The sequence below is a fragment of the Notolabrus celidotus genome, chromosome 15, assembly GCF_009762535.1.
Source record: "Notolabrus celidotus isolate fNotCel1 chromosome 15, fNotCel1.pri, whole genome shotgun sequence".
NCBI lineage: Eukaryota > Metazoa > Chordata > Actinopteri > Labriformes > Labridae > Notolabrus > Notolabrus celidotus.
Genome location: NC_048286.1, coordinates 3,803,611 through 3,820,557, shown reverse-complemented (window position 1 = coordinate 3,820,557; position 16,947 = coordinate 3,803,611). Strand labels below are relative to the sequence as shown.

Below are 16,947 nucleotides of genomic sequence, written 5' to 3'. Positions count from 1 at the left end.
AACGTTTAAAATGGTGCCTAGAATTTATATTCTCTTATAACCTACGTGCAAAATAATTTGGCACACTCATTTCTGCAGATTCTGCATTTATTTAAAGATACAGCCAACGTACTTTGAAAAGGATCATTTTAACCACATAGTTGAAGAAATATATTCACTATCTGACTTCTTGACAAATTTGAAAACGACTGTTGACATAGTTTTTAAAATATTCACAAAAATGCAACATGCCTAATAATTTGGAACACGGTGTAGACCTGCTCTGTTTGGTGCTTTCTAAATAAAGTTTGATTGATTGAAGTAATTTGCTTTAATGAGGGATATAATCTTAAAGGACTCTTCTTAGGACTTAAGGTCACCCCTGCTCCCCCTACACCAAGCTTTTGGGGTGGCTTGTTTATCCCATACTATTCTAAATAACCTCCACAAGAATCTCAAGTTTCAACACAACAAATCTTTTAAGTCACCGGAAAAGTCTTCATCACAATGCAGAAATATTGAAGAAAATGAAGCAACAGCAGCCGCAGCTAGCATCATCATGAATAAAAACAGCATGCGTCACAGCACAGATTCAGCCAACATTTGAGAGCTGCACAAAGTTTATCAAAGACAACCCAAAGCTAGCGCAGGTAATGACAGAAACAGTGAGTTTACAGCACTTGATGAGACACCTTTCTCTCAGGACTTCAGCATGCTAATGGTGTATTTGGAACAGTTTCCTGAGTCAACTCTGTAGACGTATCCCTACCCTATAATTAGTATTTAAGTCATGAGGTGTGATTTGTAGCTAATTCACCATCCGGTAATTTGACTATAAAATCTTTATTAAAAAATATCACAGGGATGAAGGGTGTCCAAATTTCCATACATTTCACAGGTGGTTGGATTTTTTAAAGCAGTTAGGCTGATTGATGATTGAGTCATTGATTTCGAGCAGGTTGATGTATTGCTTGTGATTCAGCCTCATTACATTCCCTTCAAAGTCTTCAAAGTGAGGGATGGGCGGTTCATTATTTATCCCTCTCTGTGCGATTAAAATACAGTGGAGCTGGAGCGTGATGGGCAGGGGCTGGGGGGTAGGTATGGTGGGGCGCTGGTCGTACTGGGGCTTTCCTCTGCTGCTGCTTGCTGTTGCTATGACAACAGCCTCTTGCCGCTGGTATTCATTTGGCATGCAGCCAGCTCCAAGGTGCTCGCCAACCTGCCGTATGAGATGTGTTAAGTGTTTCATTTAGAGGAGTGACTGATCGCAGAGGACTGTCGTGTGTGTGTGATATGTCATCTATCTGCATGATTTGAGCAGTGTTCGAGCGATTCCCTGAGACGGATAAAATACTGACTGCTAACGCATGAACCCAACATGCAGTGAAGTCCACATTTTAGACCACATCCTCAGGGAAGGGGTTGGATTATAAACTGGCAACATAGTGAGAATGACAAAGAGTGAAAAGCAGTTGGCCAACGTCTGAACTCTAACAGCTGTAGGTCTAACTATTGATCTGTGTCTGGTGTGCAAACAGTGCTCAACAAAACACCCTGTATCCACACTGATAGCTGAACAATAAAAGCACAATGCTCCAAGCGAGCGGAAACATAAACCTCCAGGTTGGCTTGGGTACCGAAAACCAAATTTCTCAGTTTTGTGAATTTGATGCATTTCGCTTCTGCTTTTCGGTTCCTCCCAGCGACATACATCTTTCAGGATTAAACCTCAGTAAGAATTCTGCAGTCCACAGAAAGTTGTCTCACCTGCCAGGACCTGCTGTGTCGGCGTAACATTACGTCACGTGTAATGCAGCATGTAAACAAAGTCGTGAGCAGGGGATCATGGCGGACCGCAACAAACGAACCAAAAGTCACTTTTGCCCCTTTTCAACCAACGCCAACCTGATTCTTGTTCCGCTGCCGCTCCGGCCGAGGTCCTTTTTTTGGTCCCAGTAATCCTTTATAAGCTTTTTAGCTTATAACTTACGACGCTTCTGTCGAAACCTGCCGTTGATAGCTTGCGTCCGATCTCTTCTTAAATGGATGTAGTACTGGTCGATCCCTCCAGCTTGTTTTGGATCTCCTGCCAAGACCAAACTGCACGGAGGCAGCTTGTTTCCTCGACCGAGGCTTAGCAAGGAATCCATTAGCTTCGTCTTTGTTGTTTTTTCGCTTCAGGAAACTGGCCGAAACTTGTTTGGTTTGTCTTTTTGGTCATGGCATCCCTCACCGCCCCTCGTCATCAACTCTTCGCCCCAGCAAAGAGTTGGTGCTGCTCTGGAACCTGTTTTCCTGGCCAGGAGGTGGTTCTCTCGCAGTCGACTGGTTCTCAATTGAGCACCGGCACCGAACCCTGAAACTGCCTCGTTGAAAAAGGGGTATTTGAGAGCCTAAATGTCTAAACAATAAAGGCACGCTAAGTTTTGTTCTTGTTTTTTTTTACTCTCCAAAAATGATAGAATGTGCATCAAGAATCGACAGGAACCAGAATGGGTAAGCAGAACCAGGATCGGAACTGGAATAGATCAAATTGAACCAACCCTACTTTGAGGGCAACGTGCCCATATAAATCAATCTGCTAGAAGAGCTTGTTTCCAACACTGAGGGGCATAACTTTCTTCTTCTTCTTCTTCTTCTTGCTGTGTTTCATACAGGATTCTGATTGGTCAAACCCCCATAACAACATTGATAATTCCTCAACAACAAAACGATGCTACTGACAACCCGACAACCCGATGGCACGCTTCACATCAAATCAATCTCAGGCACATTTCACCTCTGCCTGTTGACAAAATGTCAGTTCTATTAGCGTTCTAAATCGGTGAACATCGTTGCTTTGTGTCGGAAAAGGAGTGGCAGTGGCAGGACTGTGATTTTTAAAGGGCAAAAAAACAATAGCACATATTAAAATAACTAACAAGTTATGTTTAAGCGTCCTAAACTCAATCTGTTGAATTAATGAATGCCTATAAATAGTTGGTTTCATCAAGTTAAATGAAGCACAGCACAGGGAAGGTGTAATAAGAGAGTTTTGGGGGGGTTTTTTGGGACATTTTGAACATAAAGACTATTTCTTGCATTTTGATGAATTCTTATGTACAAATGTCCTATAGGTGTCAAAGCAGCCAGAGAACAACTTCAAACTACGCTGAGAGATTTTAAAAAGGCATATTAAATCAACTGTCAGAAACCTGGGAGTGGTTTTAGATTCATATTTTAATTTTTAATTTAATGAGATGTCGAGGTAACTTGTTCATTCCATTAAGTTGCCTAAAATTTCGACTAAAAAATTAATGTGGTAAAAAAGAAACGAAAGTCACACGCTGATAAATTAGTCAAATATCAAATCTAGAAACCGCCCCGTATCCTGCGTGACTTTTGCAGACTGCTTGAACTAACCCATGAACAAATCCTTTACAAGTTGTGGTTTTGAACTAAGTTATAAAACGGTGAACTTTTAAAATGTTCATCCAGTGAATACCACAAAGCTTCACGTCACCACGCCGTGGTTTACTTACTTGGAGATCCTGTCCATGTTTGCGATTTGTTTCTGGTTGCGAATGACCTCAATGGCCGCCCACACATACTGGACCACCTTAGGATCCGCCTGCCTTTTCTTCACCACGCGTGACATGATTTCTTTATTCATCACGACTGCAGGAAACAGAGGACAAATATGAATCAGAAGATGACATCACTTTTGGTGATTCTTGAAGTTTCATTCCAAAATTACAAAGAAACTACCAGAAAGGCAGAAACCTTCACTTCAACGGACAGGAGCGGTATGTTAATGATTCTAATGATAACAGCCATCATATAATGTTCACTTAAGGCACCATTTTGAAGTCGTCCTGTAGTGGTTCGGTATTGTATTGTAAGGAAAACTTCTCACGTCCCATGAAAAGAAGAGACCCTGAGACAATACTTAACAGATCCACCAAAAACGTTATACTTCTAGATTAAAAACTGATCAACATCAGACTTCCACCAGACCCGTGTCCGATCCGGCTCCATGCTGTCTCATCTGTCAACACCCACCGGTTGTTTTTTCAGAACGCAGCATGGAGCAGGACCGCTCCGGTAATCACTGAATCAAGGATTCTCCTCCTCCTCTCCTCATCCATGTTGTCTTTCTGGTCCTCTGAAAACCTCTGACCTGTTGACTCCAGGCCTGGCTCCGCTCATCATGACGGTTTGTTGTTGTAGTTAAGTGAAATACGATCTGGTGATAACACCGAGTGTTTTATTCTGAAAATTAACCGGATGTTTTCATTTTGTTTTGGTGAAACCTGACTTCCTGTCCCGCTCAATCTGCTCTGTTGAGATTGATGCGTCATGCTCCGGCAATAGAAGTCTTCTGTATCTGATCCAGAGGACTCCGACCTGCCGGATCAGAGAAGCAGCCGGAACGCAACAGAGTGGATCCAGTGGAAGTTAACAGATTGACTAGAATAGAAACCTATCAGATCTAGCTAGTGCTGTGACGGATCGGAGATGGACCGGACACGGATTTGGTGGAATTTGACTGTAAGTTGCCTCACAGGACCGTGCACCAGCTCTGCATAAGTTGAGTCCTAAGTCAGGGTGTAAAGTCCTCACTAAACCACACATTGAAACAAGTTTGTAACTTGAGTTGTGTTGCTGTTTGGTTTCACCATGTAGGCATAAGGTTCATCTTAACTCGTAGACCGCAACGTTCAAACTAATCAAAACACTGCCACAGATACGATGTTCTCATTCGGCTTGGCCAATCAGTGAACTGCTTTCTTCTTGATGGTGTTTGTTTGAGTGCTAACTCCTGTTAGCATCGTTGCCTCTAAACAAGCTAACAGCTAACCATAACTGCCATAACTCCTGTCAATCAACAAACAGCAACATAAAGGTAAAATATGACAAAGCATGTTGATATGGTGATAATCTATATTTTAAAATAACAACAGCGACATCTAGTGGTGAAATCTTGAACTACAACATAAGGTATGTTAATATAACGGTACTCTAATGTTAAGATCAGAGTCATCGAGCGTTTATTATTCATGTGATCTAACACGGAGCGCGTGTTGTCGACACATCACAGCTGCTTCTCCTCATCCTTCAAATGATCCCGTCTTTGGAAACAGAGCGCCAAGACAGTCGGTATTTTACAGAGAGCTAGGTGTCAAAATGTAAGATGTAACTTATGTTAACGTTGGAATGATCTCAGTACATTAACAGAGAGTAAACTCCATCCTGAATTAGAAATTCCTTTCAAAATAGGCTACGTTTGAACTTAGCTGGTGCAACACAGTGCTGGTCTTTCTAATGCTTTTTGTTTCTATTTCAATGCTATGTCAACTAGCCTAGCTGTTGTTAGCATTCTGTTTGTTCTGCTTTCCGATTTCGGCAAACAAAATTAAATTTTCGATGACTTGTCGAGTAAATATGTCAAACATTTACTGGTTCTCACTTCTCTAATGTTAAGATGCTGCTTTTTGTCATTTTGTAAATAAAGAGAGTTTGGTTTTTTGAAAAAAAAGCTAATTGAGGACCTGAATTCAGAACTTTTTGACAAATCATTGACACAATTCTTGCTTTTTACAGACCGAGCAATCACTGAATTCTTGAAAACCCCTGATTACATATAAATAAAGAAATATTAAGATAATGCTCTGTTGCGAATAGGGGACCAGTTTTAATACCACTGTGCATTTTTCTCCCTGCCGTGTACAGCTTAAAAGAAATAGAAGAAAATGTCAGACAGAATTTGACATGCAAAACTCTCAAAGACCTTCAAAGGGTCTGAAAAATGCGGTATTCCCTTTTTACCGCGCTGCACAGCCCTGTCCTTCCCCAAATATCTAGAGAAATCCAAATCCAATTTCATGCGTTCCTCCTCTTAACCATCCATGAAACCTAAGATGTCACTTTCATAAATCGTAGCCAAAAGCCAACTATGATAATGCTTAGAGCATTTCTGAACGAATGGTAGAGGAGGAGGCTGTGACAGATGTCAAATGAGGATGTTCATCTTCACAGTTATCTCTCAGGGACATGAATCGTGGTTAAAGTCATGTAAGAGAGGTAACATTTATGCTGTTGATGAATACAAATGAAGCTCAGATGAACAGGAAGTGGTCAGCTGAAAAAAAGCAGATCAGGAGACGTCGTGGTTCATGTTCTGGTTGCGGTTAAAGGGAGGGCTTCTAAGGTCGGTGTGATGTAATCATCCCCTCAAGCATGGTCTATTTACATTTCAGTCGTGAGCTTTACCTCACAAGCACACAGTCATACTCAGCACTGACTCTGTAGTGGAAGTCACTGCATTAAAAACAGACATGACTCTGTAGTGGAAGTCACTGCATTAAAAACAGACATGACTCTGTAGTGGAAGTCACTGCATTAAAAACAGACATGACTCTTTAGTGGAAGTCACTGCATTAAAAACAGACAGGACTCTGTAGTGGAGATCAATGCATTAAAAACAGACATGACTCTGTAGTGGAAGTCACTGCATTAAAAACAGACATGACTCTGTAGTGGAGGTCACTGCATTTCAAACAGACAGGACTCTAAGTGGAAGTCACTGCATTGAAAACAGACATGACTCTGTAGTGTAAATCACTGCATTAAAAACAGACATAACTCTATAGTAGAAGTCACTGCATTTCAAACAGACAGGACTCTAAGTGGAAGTCACTGCATTAAAAACAGACATGACTCTGTAGTGGAAGTCACTGCATTTAAAAAAGACATGACTCTGAGTGGAAGTCACTGCATTAAAAACAGACAGGACTCTAAGTGGAAGTCACTGCATTAAAAACAGACATGACTCTGTAAGGGAAGTCACTGCATTTCAAACAGATATGACTCTAAGTGGAGGTCACTGCATTAAAAACAGACAGGACTCTAAGTGGAGGTCACTGCATTAAAAACAGACATGACTATAGTAGAAGTCACTGCATTTCAAACAGACATGACCCTAAGTGGAATTCACTGCATTAAAAACAGACATGACTCTGTAGTAGAAGTCACTGCATTAAAAACAGACATGACTCTGTAGTGGAAATCACTGCATTAAAAACAGACATGACTCTAAGTGGAGGTCACTGCATTAAAAACAGACATGACTATAGTAGAAGTCACTGCATTTCAAACAGACATGACCCTAAGTGGAATTCACTGCATTAAAAACAGACATGACTCTGTAGTAGAAGTCACTGCATTAAAAACAGACATGACTCTGTAGTGGAAATCACTGCATTAAAAACAGACATGACTCCATAGTAGAAGTCACTTCATTTCAAACAGACATGACTCTAAGTGGAGGTCACTGCATTAAAAACAGACAGGACTCTGTAGTGGAAGTCACTGCATTTAAAAAAGACATGACTCTGAGTGGAAGTCACTGCATTAAAAACAGACATGATTCTGTAGTGGAAGTCACTGCATTAAAAACAGACATGATTCTGTAGTGGAAATCACTGCATTAAAAACAGACATGACTCTGTAGTGGAAGTCACTGCATTAAAAACAGACATGACTCTTTAGTGGAAGTCACTGCATTAAAAACAGACAGGACTCTGTAGTGGAGATCAATGCATTAAAAACAGACATGACTCTGTAGTGGAAGTCACTGCATTAAAAACAGACATGACTCTGTAGTGGAGGTCACTGCATTTCAAACAGACAGGACTCTAAGTGGAAGTCACTGCATTGAAAACAGACATGACTCTGTAGTGTAAATCACTGCATTAAAAACAGACATAACTCTATAGTAGAAGTCACTGCATTTCAAACAGACAGGACTCTAAGTGGAAGTCACTGCATTAAAAACAGACATGACTCTGTAAGGGAAGTCACTGCATTTCAAACAGATATGACTCTAAGTGGAGGTCACTGCATTAAAAACAGACACATCTCTGTAGTGGAAGTCACTGCATTAAAAACAGACATGACTCTAAGTGGAGGTCACTGCATTAAAAACAGACATGACTATAGTAGAAGTCACTGCATTTCAAACAGACATGACCCTAAGTGGAATTCACTGCATTAAAAACAGACATGACTCTGTAGTAGAAGTCACTGCATTAAAAACAGACATGACTCTGTAGTGGAAATCACTGCATTAAAAACAGACATGACTCCATAGTAGAAGTCACTTCATTTCAAACAGACATGACTCTAAGTGGAGGTCACTGCATTAAAAACAGACAGGACTCTGTAGTGGAAGTCACTGCATTTAAAAAAGACATGACTCTGAGTGGAAGTCACTGCATTAAAAACAGACATGATTCTGTAGTGGAAGTCACTGCATTAAAAACAGACATGATTCTGTAGTGGAAATCACTGCATTAAAAACAGACATGACTCTGTAGTGGAAGTCACTGCATTTAAAAAAGACATGACTCTGAGTGTAAATCACTGCATTAAAAACAGACATGACTCTGTAGTGGAAGTCACTGCATTTAAAAAAGACATGACTCTGAGTGGAAGTCACTGCATTAAAAACAGACATGACTCTGTAGTGGAAGTCACTGCATTTAAAAAAGACATCACTCTGTAGTGGAAGTCACTGCATTAAAAACAGACATGACTCTGTAGTGGAAGTCACTGCATTTAAAAAAAACATGACTCTGTAGTGGAAGTCACTGCATTAAAAACAGACATGACTCTGTAGTGGAAGTCACAGCATTAAAAATATACATAAATCTGTAGTTGAAGTCACTGCATTAAAAACAGACATGACTCTGTAGTTGAAGTCACTGCATTAAAAATGGTCATAATGTTATACCTGATCATCATACACAACACAGCAAACTCTACCTGGCACACTGCCGCCTGCCTAGACCCCTAGTCTCCAGAGAGCTCACTCATCACGGAGGCAAGACCACTATAGTGCACACTACCATGCTCCCCAATCAATTAGGCAAGGTGTGCCACACTGGAGGCTAATTAAAAGCCAGCAAACCCAGGTTGAGAGGGTTTTGTTGCCCCCTTGGAAATCGCGACTACATAGTGCTATTTGGTTAAACTGACAGAGGAAGTCAGAATTCAACACTACTTTTAACCTAAATGATTTCATCTGTCACTCTTACATTTGATTGTGCAGGAAAGTTCCAAAGCTTATGAAAAACCAGACCTTCAGTCATATTTGCAAACTTCTGGATTATTAATGATAGTTTAAAGGAAATGTTTTATTTTGAGTATACGTACAACTCTACCCCCAAAATAGTTCAGAAGCCAGTATTCCGGCAGGTATAGCGATCATCAGTGTCCATGTCATGGGTAGCTTCCACATCTGTGAAGGTTCCATTAATGCTGAACAATATTACAGGTTTAGGAGCAACATATGCTGACATCCAGACAATGCCTTTTTTTAACTAGTGTTTAACCTTTGATTTAAATTGAACTCCTCAGTTTTAAAAAGGGACCTCATGAAAAGTAATAAATCAATCCTTTTTTTTATTTATGTATCAATCATTTTGTGTTTTCCTTTCAAATAATTGAATTTCCTGCACACACAGTCACAAAAATATTCACCAGAATGCAGGGAATTAATTGTTAGACCCCCAGACCCCCCTCTTGTTACTTCTGTCTCTATATGTTTAAATGAACCCTAAACTTTGAGGATCAGGTTTAAAAAGAAGTGCTCTTTCTAATTCCCTCACCTCTGCCATTAAACAGCCCGAGTAGTCCACCTCATGTTAAAGGTGCAGTGTGTTGTATTTAGCACGTTTATCAGAACAGATTTGTTAGAAACTGAATATAATGTGCATCAATATGTTTAAATAATAGGGATGGGACATGATTTTTTTGAATATTCAAATACTAGTTCACATAGTAAAAATCGAAGAGTTACTTTGAATATCATCTCGTTAAAAATAATTTTTAAAATCTTTTTTATCAGTGCTGATATAGTATTCCCGCCAGACGGGGGCTATAGAGCGTCTTAAAGCTGTTTGCTAGCCGCATTAAGTAACAGAAGAAGAAGAATGCTAACTGCATTTAATAGCAAAAGAAGAAGAAAACATTAGCGACAGTTGCTTCTGAATCTCACAACACTAAACACGTATTTCAAGACACCGAGCATGGCTGTAAAATGTAAACAGACACGACGCACTGCTGCGTCACAGAAACACTGGCGTATCCGGGACTTCCACCAGATCCGTGCCAAGTCCGACTCGGATCGGCTCCGTGCTCTCTCGTCCGTCAACGCCCACCAGTTGTGTTTTCAGAATGCAGCACGGCGCAGGACTGCCGGACAGCTGGAGTCATGTGACCAAAGTTTTCCCGCGGTAATTACTGAATCAAGAATTATCTTCCTCCTCTCCTCATCCATGTTGTCTTTCTGGTCCTCTGAAAACCTCTGACCTGGGAGAAGTCTTGCGTATCTGATCCAGAAGGCTCTGACCTGCAACCTGAACGCAACGGAGCGGATCCAGCGGAAGTTAACACATTGACTAAAATAGAAACCTATCAGATCTGGTGCTGTGACGGATCGGACATGGATCTGGTGGAATTTTTGTCCACTCAAAATGAGCCTTTTCTACTGTCTCTACGTAGGAGCGGGTACCCTTCCATGGAAGCCGCCATCTTGCTTTACCATGTTTCTACCGCAGCAGAAGAAGAAGCAGTGTTTCCCCTACCATTATACTGGGGGCGCCCCCCTCTTGGAAGTTCAGTTAATTTAATTTTCTATATAGCGCCAGATCACAGCAGAAGTGATTCAGGGTTAACTCTATTAAAGATCAGGTCTTAAACTTGTTCTTTTATTAAACAGACTAAATATCCTTATGTTATTTATCTTATTTACATGACAGGATGTCACTATGCTCATCATCTCTCTGTATCGCATGGCAGAGTTCCACCCCGATGCGCACACAGACACACAAACACGTGCGCTCACGTACACACATCACAGCACAATGATACCATAAATGTTCATCAACAACTCGTTCTTTCAAGACGAAACGAGACTATGACGCTAAACCCCTAAACCTAGGCGAAACACTGAGAAGAGTGTCTGTTGTTGTGAGTAAACTCATTTACTGATAGACGTCTTTGATGGTGAATTTTGACAAATTAAGGATCATGTTTATCATGCATCATGGGAGCTTCTTGTCCTCAAAGGCCACCGTCAGATAAAGCTAGGGTTGGTAGTCACGGAAAACTAGCATGAATTTGAATGTAGCATTTCCTCAGGACTCCGTCTAACCCCTCCCCCCCTCCCCTCGGAGCTCCCCCAAAACGACGCCCCCACTCACATGTACGAGCGCCGCTGATTCACGACCATATGATGGTGACTGATTCAAAACCGGTCCTCAGCACATGGTTTGTGTTTTGCACTACGTCAACTCATGTCTCACTCAGCGGTAAGAAAACACCAAAACATTCTCATAGTGAAAGTTAAAAACACAAACAAACATGGCTGCTGTTAGTACTCTCAACTATCATGCTAGCATTACCCAGTTGTACCGGTGACTTTATATCAGGAGAGAACCTATAATAAATATAATACATATACATTTTCTGTAGGACTTACTAAATGTCATTATTAGCCGGCTCTCTTACTGATCTTCCGGTTGTGTAAGAAGCTTGATTCTGATTGGTCAAAACCCCTTGACAGCAGTCATTAACATTAACATGAGCAACATCAGTGTCAAACTGATCACATGCATTCATGTCAAAACAATCCACTGAAAAGAGTTCGGTCACATTTAACAGGCAGAGAAGAATCCATCACCATGGAACGCTAACTGACGAGGAATCACTGGGATTATTTTTTAAAACTGTAAACATAAATAATTTAAATCAATGAAATAATATTTTAATCAATGTTTTTGACAACGTGTGTATTTTAAGTTAGTGGATGGGTAATAAGCGGGATAATGTATTGTTAGCAGGTGGTTATGGGAAATAGAATCCCTTCAGGGTGGTCAAGCCCCCTCCGCTTTGCTTTTTCCCATAACAACCTGCTAAACATACCTCCTTAATTCTTTTGCTTGTCAGAGCTCCCATGGTGAGAGCTTTTTAGACTCTGATCAGGACGGGATTTGATTGGTTTCATCATTTGGGTCCTGATGGCAGGGATTGGTTGGTGTTTTCCCATGTTTACACCGGCTGTAGATGGCGGCTTTTTTAAGAACACACAATATGTATTGATTACCATCGGGACATAAAGATCATTTTAACCAGTATAACAAAAAGTGGATCTAAATCTGACTACCAACCCCAGGTTTAACTGACAGGAGGGGTGAGTGGGGGAGCGCTTCAGTTTAGAATCTGACAGCTAAATATTCTACACACTGTACCTTTAAATCCACATGTGATCACAATAAGTGCACATGATTAAATGAGAGTATGTGTTAATAAAGACACTCAGAGCTGTTGACCCTGCTCTGACAGTCACACGGGTTGGCAGGATGCTTAGCCACACCGGCAGCACGCTGATAGCAGCCTGATGAACATAGACACGAGGCCGTTCTGTTATACAGGAACCAGACTATCACACTGTTACTCTAAAATCAACAACAAAAGTCACGATTCACAGACGTGCTACACACCTCATGAACATTGTGCAACAAAGAGGTAGGCCACGGCACTGCCAGTCAACAAGCAGAACTTAGCTAACGCTGCTAGCATCATAAGTACGAGCTGTCAGAACAAAAACATGATTTAACTCTCTGCGAGTGGTATCAGTACACTTCTTGATGTTGCGTTTTGGTTCGAAGAAAATAAAAACATTACATTAATGAGCAGGCTAGCGTTTAGAGTTAATTTGGTTAGCGATGCTAGTAAACTGATGCGCAGCTAGCCTGGTTGTGTGTCCACGGTTGGCAGGACAACTTGTCAGCCGATTTCAGGAGGAACATTGTTGTATTTATGTTCACAGGAGGCTCTTTACGTTACCACAACAGTTAGCAAACTACCTACCAACTGGTTTGTTTTGGAGGGCGCCATGTTGACAATCCTCCATCACGGGATAAATAATGCTAAGCTAACGTTGCGAGGCGCAGTGTTGTCATTGAGCGCCACTTCAGTCAAACCAACCTTTGCTACGGTGTCACTAACACACAGCGATGCAGGAGATCCGCGAAGGACTGAAGACCAGGCAGCTTACATCAGGGTTTTCCAGGCTGAGTTGGAGCTGTCGGATGGCGGCGGTGCGTGTCCAGCTGGCCGCAGTACAGCAGCGCTGAGCTGGGAGGTAAACACAGTCAGACAGCGCTCACAAGAACCGAGGAGAGCCGAGCCGAGCCGAGCCGAACGGAGTCGGGGAGAACCGAGGAGAGCCGAGCAGAGCCGAGGAGAGCCGAGCCGAGCGGTGAACCAGAGGGAGAACTCTAGTGGTGGAATCCGGCGAACTGCACCTGACACCTCTTCTTCTTCTTCTTTCGGTTTTATGGCGGTTGGCATCAGTATTTAGTGCATTACCGCCACATACTGGATGTTATGAAAACTACAGTGCAGCATATTTATAATGTTCTCCAAATGTGCTCCCTTCACTCTAAACCCCACTCTATGACCCTGCTGTCTGGGCCTGTTCCAGTCCTTCCCTCAGTGTTAGGCCCAACTCCTCTCCAGTAACATCTTCAATACTCAGGAACTGTTTTGCATCACCCAGAATCCTTTTAATTCTCTCCAACCTTGCTTTAATGTCCACTGCACAGTTAATGACCATTGATATGAACACTCAAAACCACTTCTTGTCCACACAGATGTTTGTTCAGGTTCAGACTGAGACTTTCCTTGTCATCCTCCTCGGTTCTTTCCACTCTTCTCACGGCTGCAGCGTTGGACATTCCCCTCTCAGCTCTGATTTTATTCACCTTGACAGTGCAGACATGATGCATCTTCTTTATCAATGTCACAATTTCCATAACCCCCACTCTCACCACACACACTCAGATAAGTCTCTGTCAAATGTTAGACACAGCAACGTACGGTCCTCCCTTCCACCTTCCCCATATCTTGATATTCGTCTGGCTCCACACACACCATCAATGTCCAAAAAGGACTCCACCTGTACTGAAAGTGGCACGCCACCCAGAACTCTTTTTTCCTGGCCTCCGTTCCAAGCGGGAAACACGAAACAGAGTTATGTTCAATCAACTTGATTTTCAGGGCCTTATCACTCTACAGTTTGGATGTACATAATGATCACCAAACCCCCTCTTGTGGTTCAGACAGATCTCACTTTTTCTCCAACAAACTTTCAGATTCTGTGAAGATCCTTAAAAATACCGTCATCCCGGGTCACAGCCACCATTCCCACAACAAACTTTTCCTCCATATCCTTCTTTAGACTACTGTCACTGGAAGAATCCTTCTTTTTCCTTTTGTGTTTCCTTCTGTACCCTCTAGGGCAGGGGTGTCAAACTCATTTCAGTTCAGGGGCCACATTTAGCCCAATTTGATCTCAAGTGGGCCGGACCTGTAAAATCATAACATAATAACCTATAAATAACAAAAACTCTAAATGTTTCCCTTTGTTTGCAAAAAAAAGTACAAGTACATTCTGAAAATTTTTATATTTCATGAACTATGTTTTCACAAAAACAGTTGTTGTATTTCTCGCCATGATGAGTCTCATATAGGGCCATATATTATATTCTTTAAGCCCTGAAACCTGCTGTAAACACACCAAACACACAGGTTACCCATTCACCTGACACAGAGTGTTTACTGCAAAAGAACAGATTATACTAGACCTTTATGAACCCCCCAGCCGGTCCAAAAAGTCTATGATTTTCCACCGGATAATGCAAACTGCAAATATTCTTTCTCCTCACTTTGAGAAAAAAAAGTCCTGGAGTGCCATTCAAGTGCCCCCCCCTCCCCGTAGGACAAATTTGAAATACAAGTTACATTTATTGAAAAATTGCAGTCAATGTCTTCCCTGTAATTTCAAAAGTCCTGATGGCCTGATTGGAATCTCTTGCGGGCCAGTTTTGGCCCGCGGGCCGTATGTTTGACACCCCTGCTCTAGGGTCTCCATTTTCAATCCCGCGCTCAGACGGCTCAGACTCCTGCTCTGACTCCATTTGCCATCGACTAAGCGAGGGTACTTCTCAAGCAGCATTTCCCACCTGACACTGGGGACGCATCATGCTTAAATCATAGTTAAAGGGGCAGTCTGTGAAATTTAAAGGTTGGAAAGAAATACTGTATACTGTGAGGTGCAGCTCATATGAACTCTATACAATAAATTATGTTTAATGTTATTAAAAATAGATATAATATCTGTTTTTATATCATACATAATATCATATTGATGCTAAGGAAGAGGATTAGGGCCATGGTGGGCAAGCAGAGGTATTTTTTTCATTCTGAAGTATAAATCAGAATTATGAGATAACCAGATTTCTGACTTTAATCTCAGAATTGTGACTGTAGTCTCATAATTTTGTTGCAGAATACTGATTGCAATCTCAGAATTCCTTGAAAAAAGTTCTAAATCTCACTTTAGTCTCATAATTCTGACTGAAATCTCAGAAATCAGACTTTAGTCTCATAATTCGAACTGTAATCCCGGAATTCATTGATAAAGTGTCAGAATTCTGAGATCAAAGTCTGAAAGATCACTTTAATCTCAGAATTCTGATTTTAATCTTAGAATTCAGACTTTAATCTCAGAATTCATTGAGAAAGGGTCAGAATTATGAGATTAAAGTCCGAAACTAACTTTAATCTCAGAATTCTGACTTTGAAACATGTTGATGGCATCAAATTTGCACGGGGGAAACTCCAGAAAGGGCTGAAAGCTTCCTCTGCTTCACCTGTTGTTTGTATGTATTATATGTAGGAAAGCTGTTATCAATCAATCAATCAATCAATCAATCAATCAATCAATCAATCAATCAATCAATCAATCAATCAATCAATCAATCAATCAATCAATCAATCAATCAGACTTTATTTATAAAGGGCTTTTCATTCAATGATATTGTAACACAAAATGCTGTACATAAAAACAACTTCAAATAGAATAAATTTAGAAAAAGATACATTTAAAAATAATAATAAAAAAGACCCCCCCATCTAAATCCCAACCCCAGCCCCGACCCCAAACCCACCCCACAATCCTAAGGTTAAGAACACAATATATGCAACAATAATAATAATAACAATGAAAATAGAATAAATAAATAAATAAATAAAAATAAGTTGCTGAATGAACTGAAGAAACTCTCTCATGATATCTTAATGAGGAAACACTGGAGGTAAAATAAGATGTTAAAACTCAACACAGGAAATTAAACTCACCAAAATAAAATCTAAGATACTAAAAGACTAAAATATTAAACCATTAAAAGAAAAGAAGATGGTATACTGAATATAGAGAGAGAAAGAAAGAAAGAAAGAAAGAAAGAAAGAAAGAAAGAAAGAAAGAAAGAAGAAAGAAAGAAAGAAAGAAAGAAAGAAAGAAAGAAAAATAGATAAAAAAAGTGCCAAAAATTTCAACCAGATAATAAATAAAGTAAGGTGAAATAAAACTGTTATAAGAATAAAACTCAGTTAAAAGCGAGACTAAAAGGTAGGTCTTGAGTTTGCTTTTAAAAATGTTTGGGCAGAACTTTTTGAATCCCATACAGGAATCATTCTATTCAGTATGGCGAGGTGCTGATGTCGTATGTGGCCCAGGTGGAGGACTAGAGGTCCAGTTGAGTGAGCTGTTGGAGCCAGAGGAGACAAGGCACAGGACTCAAAGACAGCCAAAGTGTCACCCTGTTATACATGCAGAAGAACACCTTCAATGGAAATGTTCACTTCAATGTAAATTAGAACAAATCAGCAGGTTATTAATGATAATTCCTCTTGCAAGGAGGCCGATGGATGCCTTCCCAAGGACTACATTTGTCAGCTGCATTATATCAGTGTTTTGTCTCAACTTTGCGCTCAGCCTTCAGCCAATTCAACTACAGCCAGCAATATTCTCTTCCTGAACCGGAGCTGGATAACCCCTCCCTCTTCTTCCTGCTC

The 16,947-nt window shown here is 40.8% G+C and overlaps 1 protein-coding gene across 7 annotated transcripts in view; it reads right to left on the bottom strand.

Moving 5' to 3' along the window:
- Positions 1-13,354, bottom strand: part of zmynd11 (zinc finger, MYND-type containing 11) — a 45,409-nt gene extending 32,055 nt beyond the window's left edge. For 2 of the 7 annotated variants that reach the window (XM_034702583.1, XM_034702587.1), the window contains exons 1-2: positions 13,015-13,278; positions 3,504-3,639 (exon numbers count right to left, since the gene is read on the bottom strand). In XM_034702583.1, coding sequence (XP_034558474.1) covers positions 3,504-3,634 — 131 coding nt within the window. In that variant the 5' untranslated portion in view covers positions 3,635-3,639; positions 13,015-13,278. Of the gene's footprint in view, positions 1-3,503; positions 3,640-13,014 lie in introns of all 7 variants that reach the window. The other 5 variants (XM_034702581.1, XM_034702584.1, XM_034702582.1 and 2 more) reach the window with 5 other exon arrangements.
- Between the last annotated feature and the right edge of the window lie 3,593 nt (positions 13,355-16,947).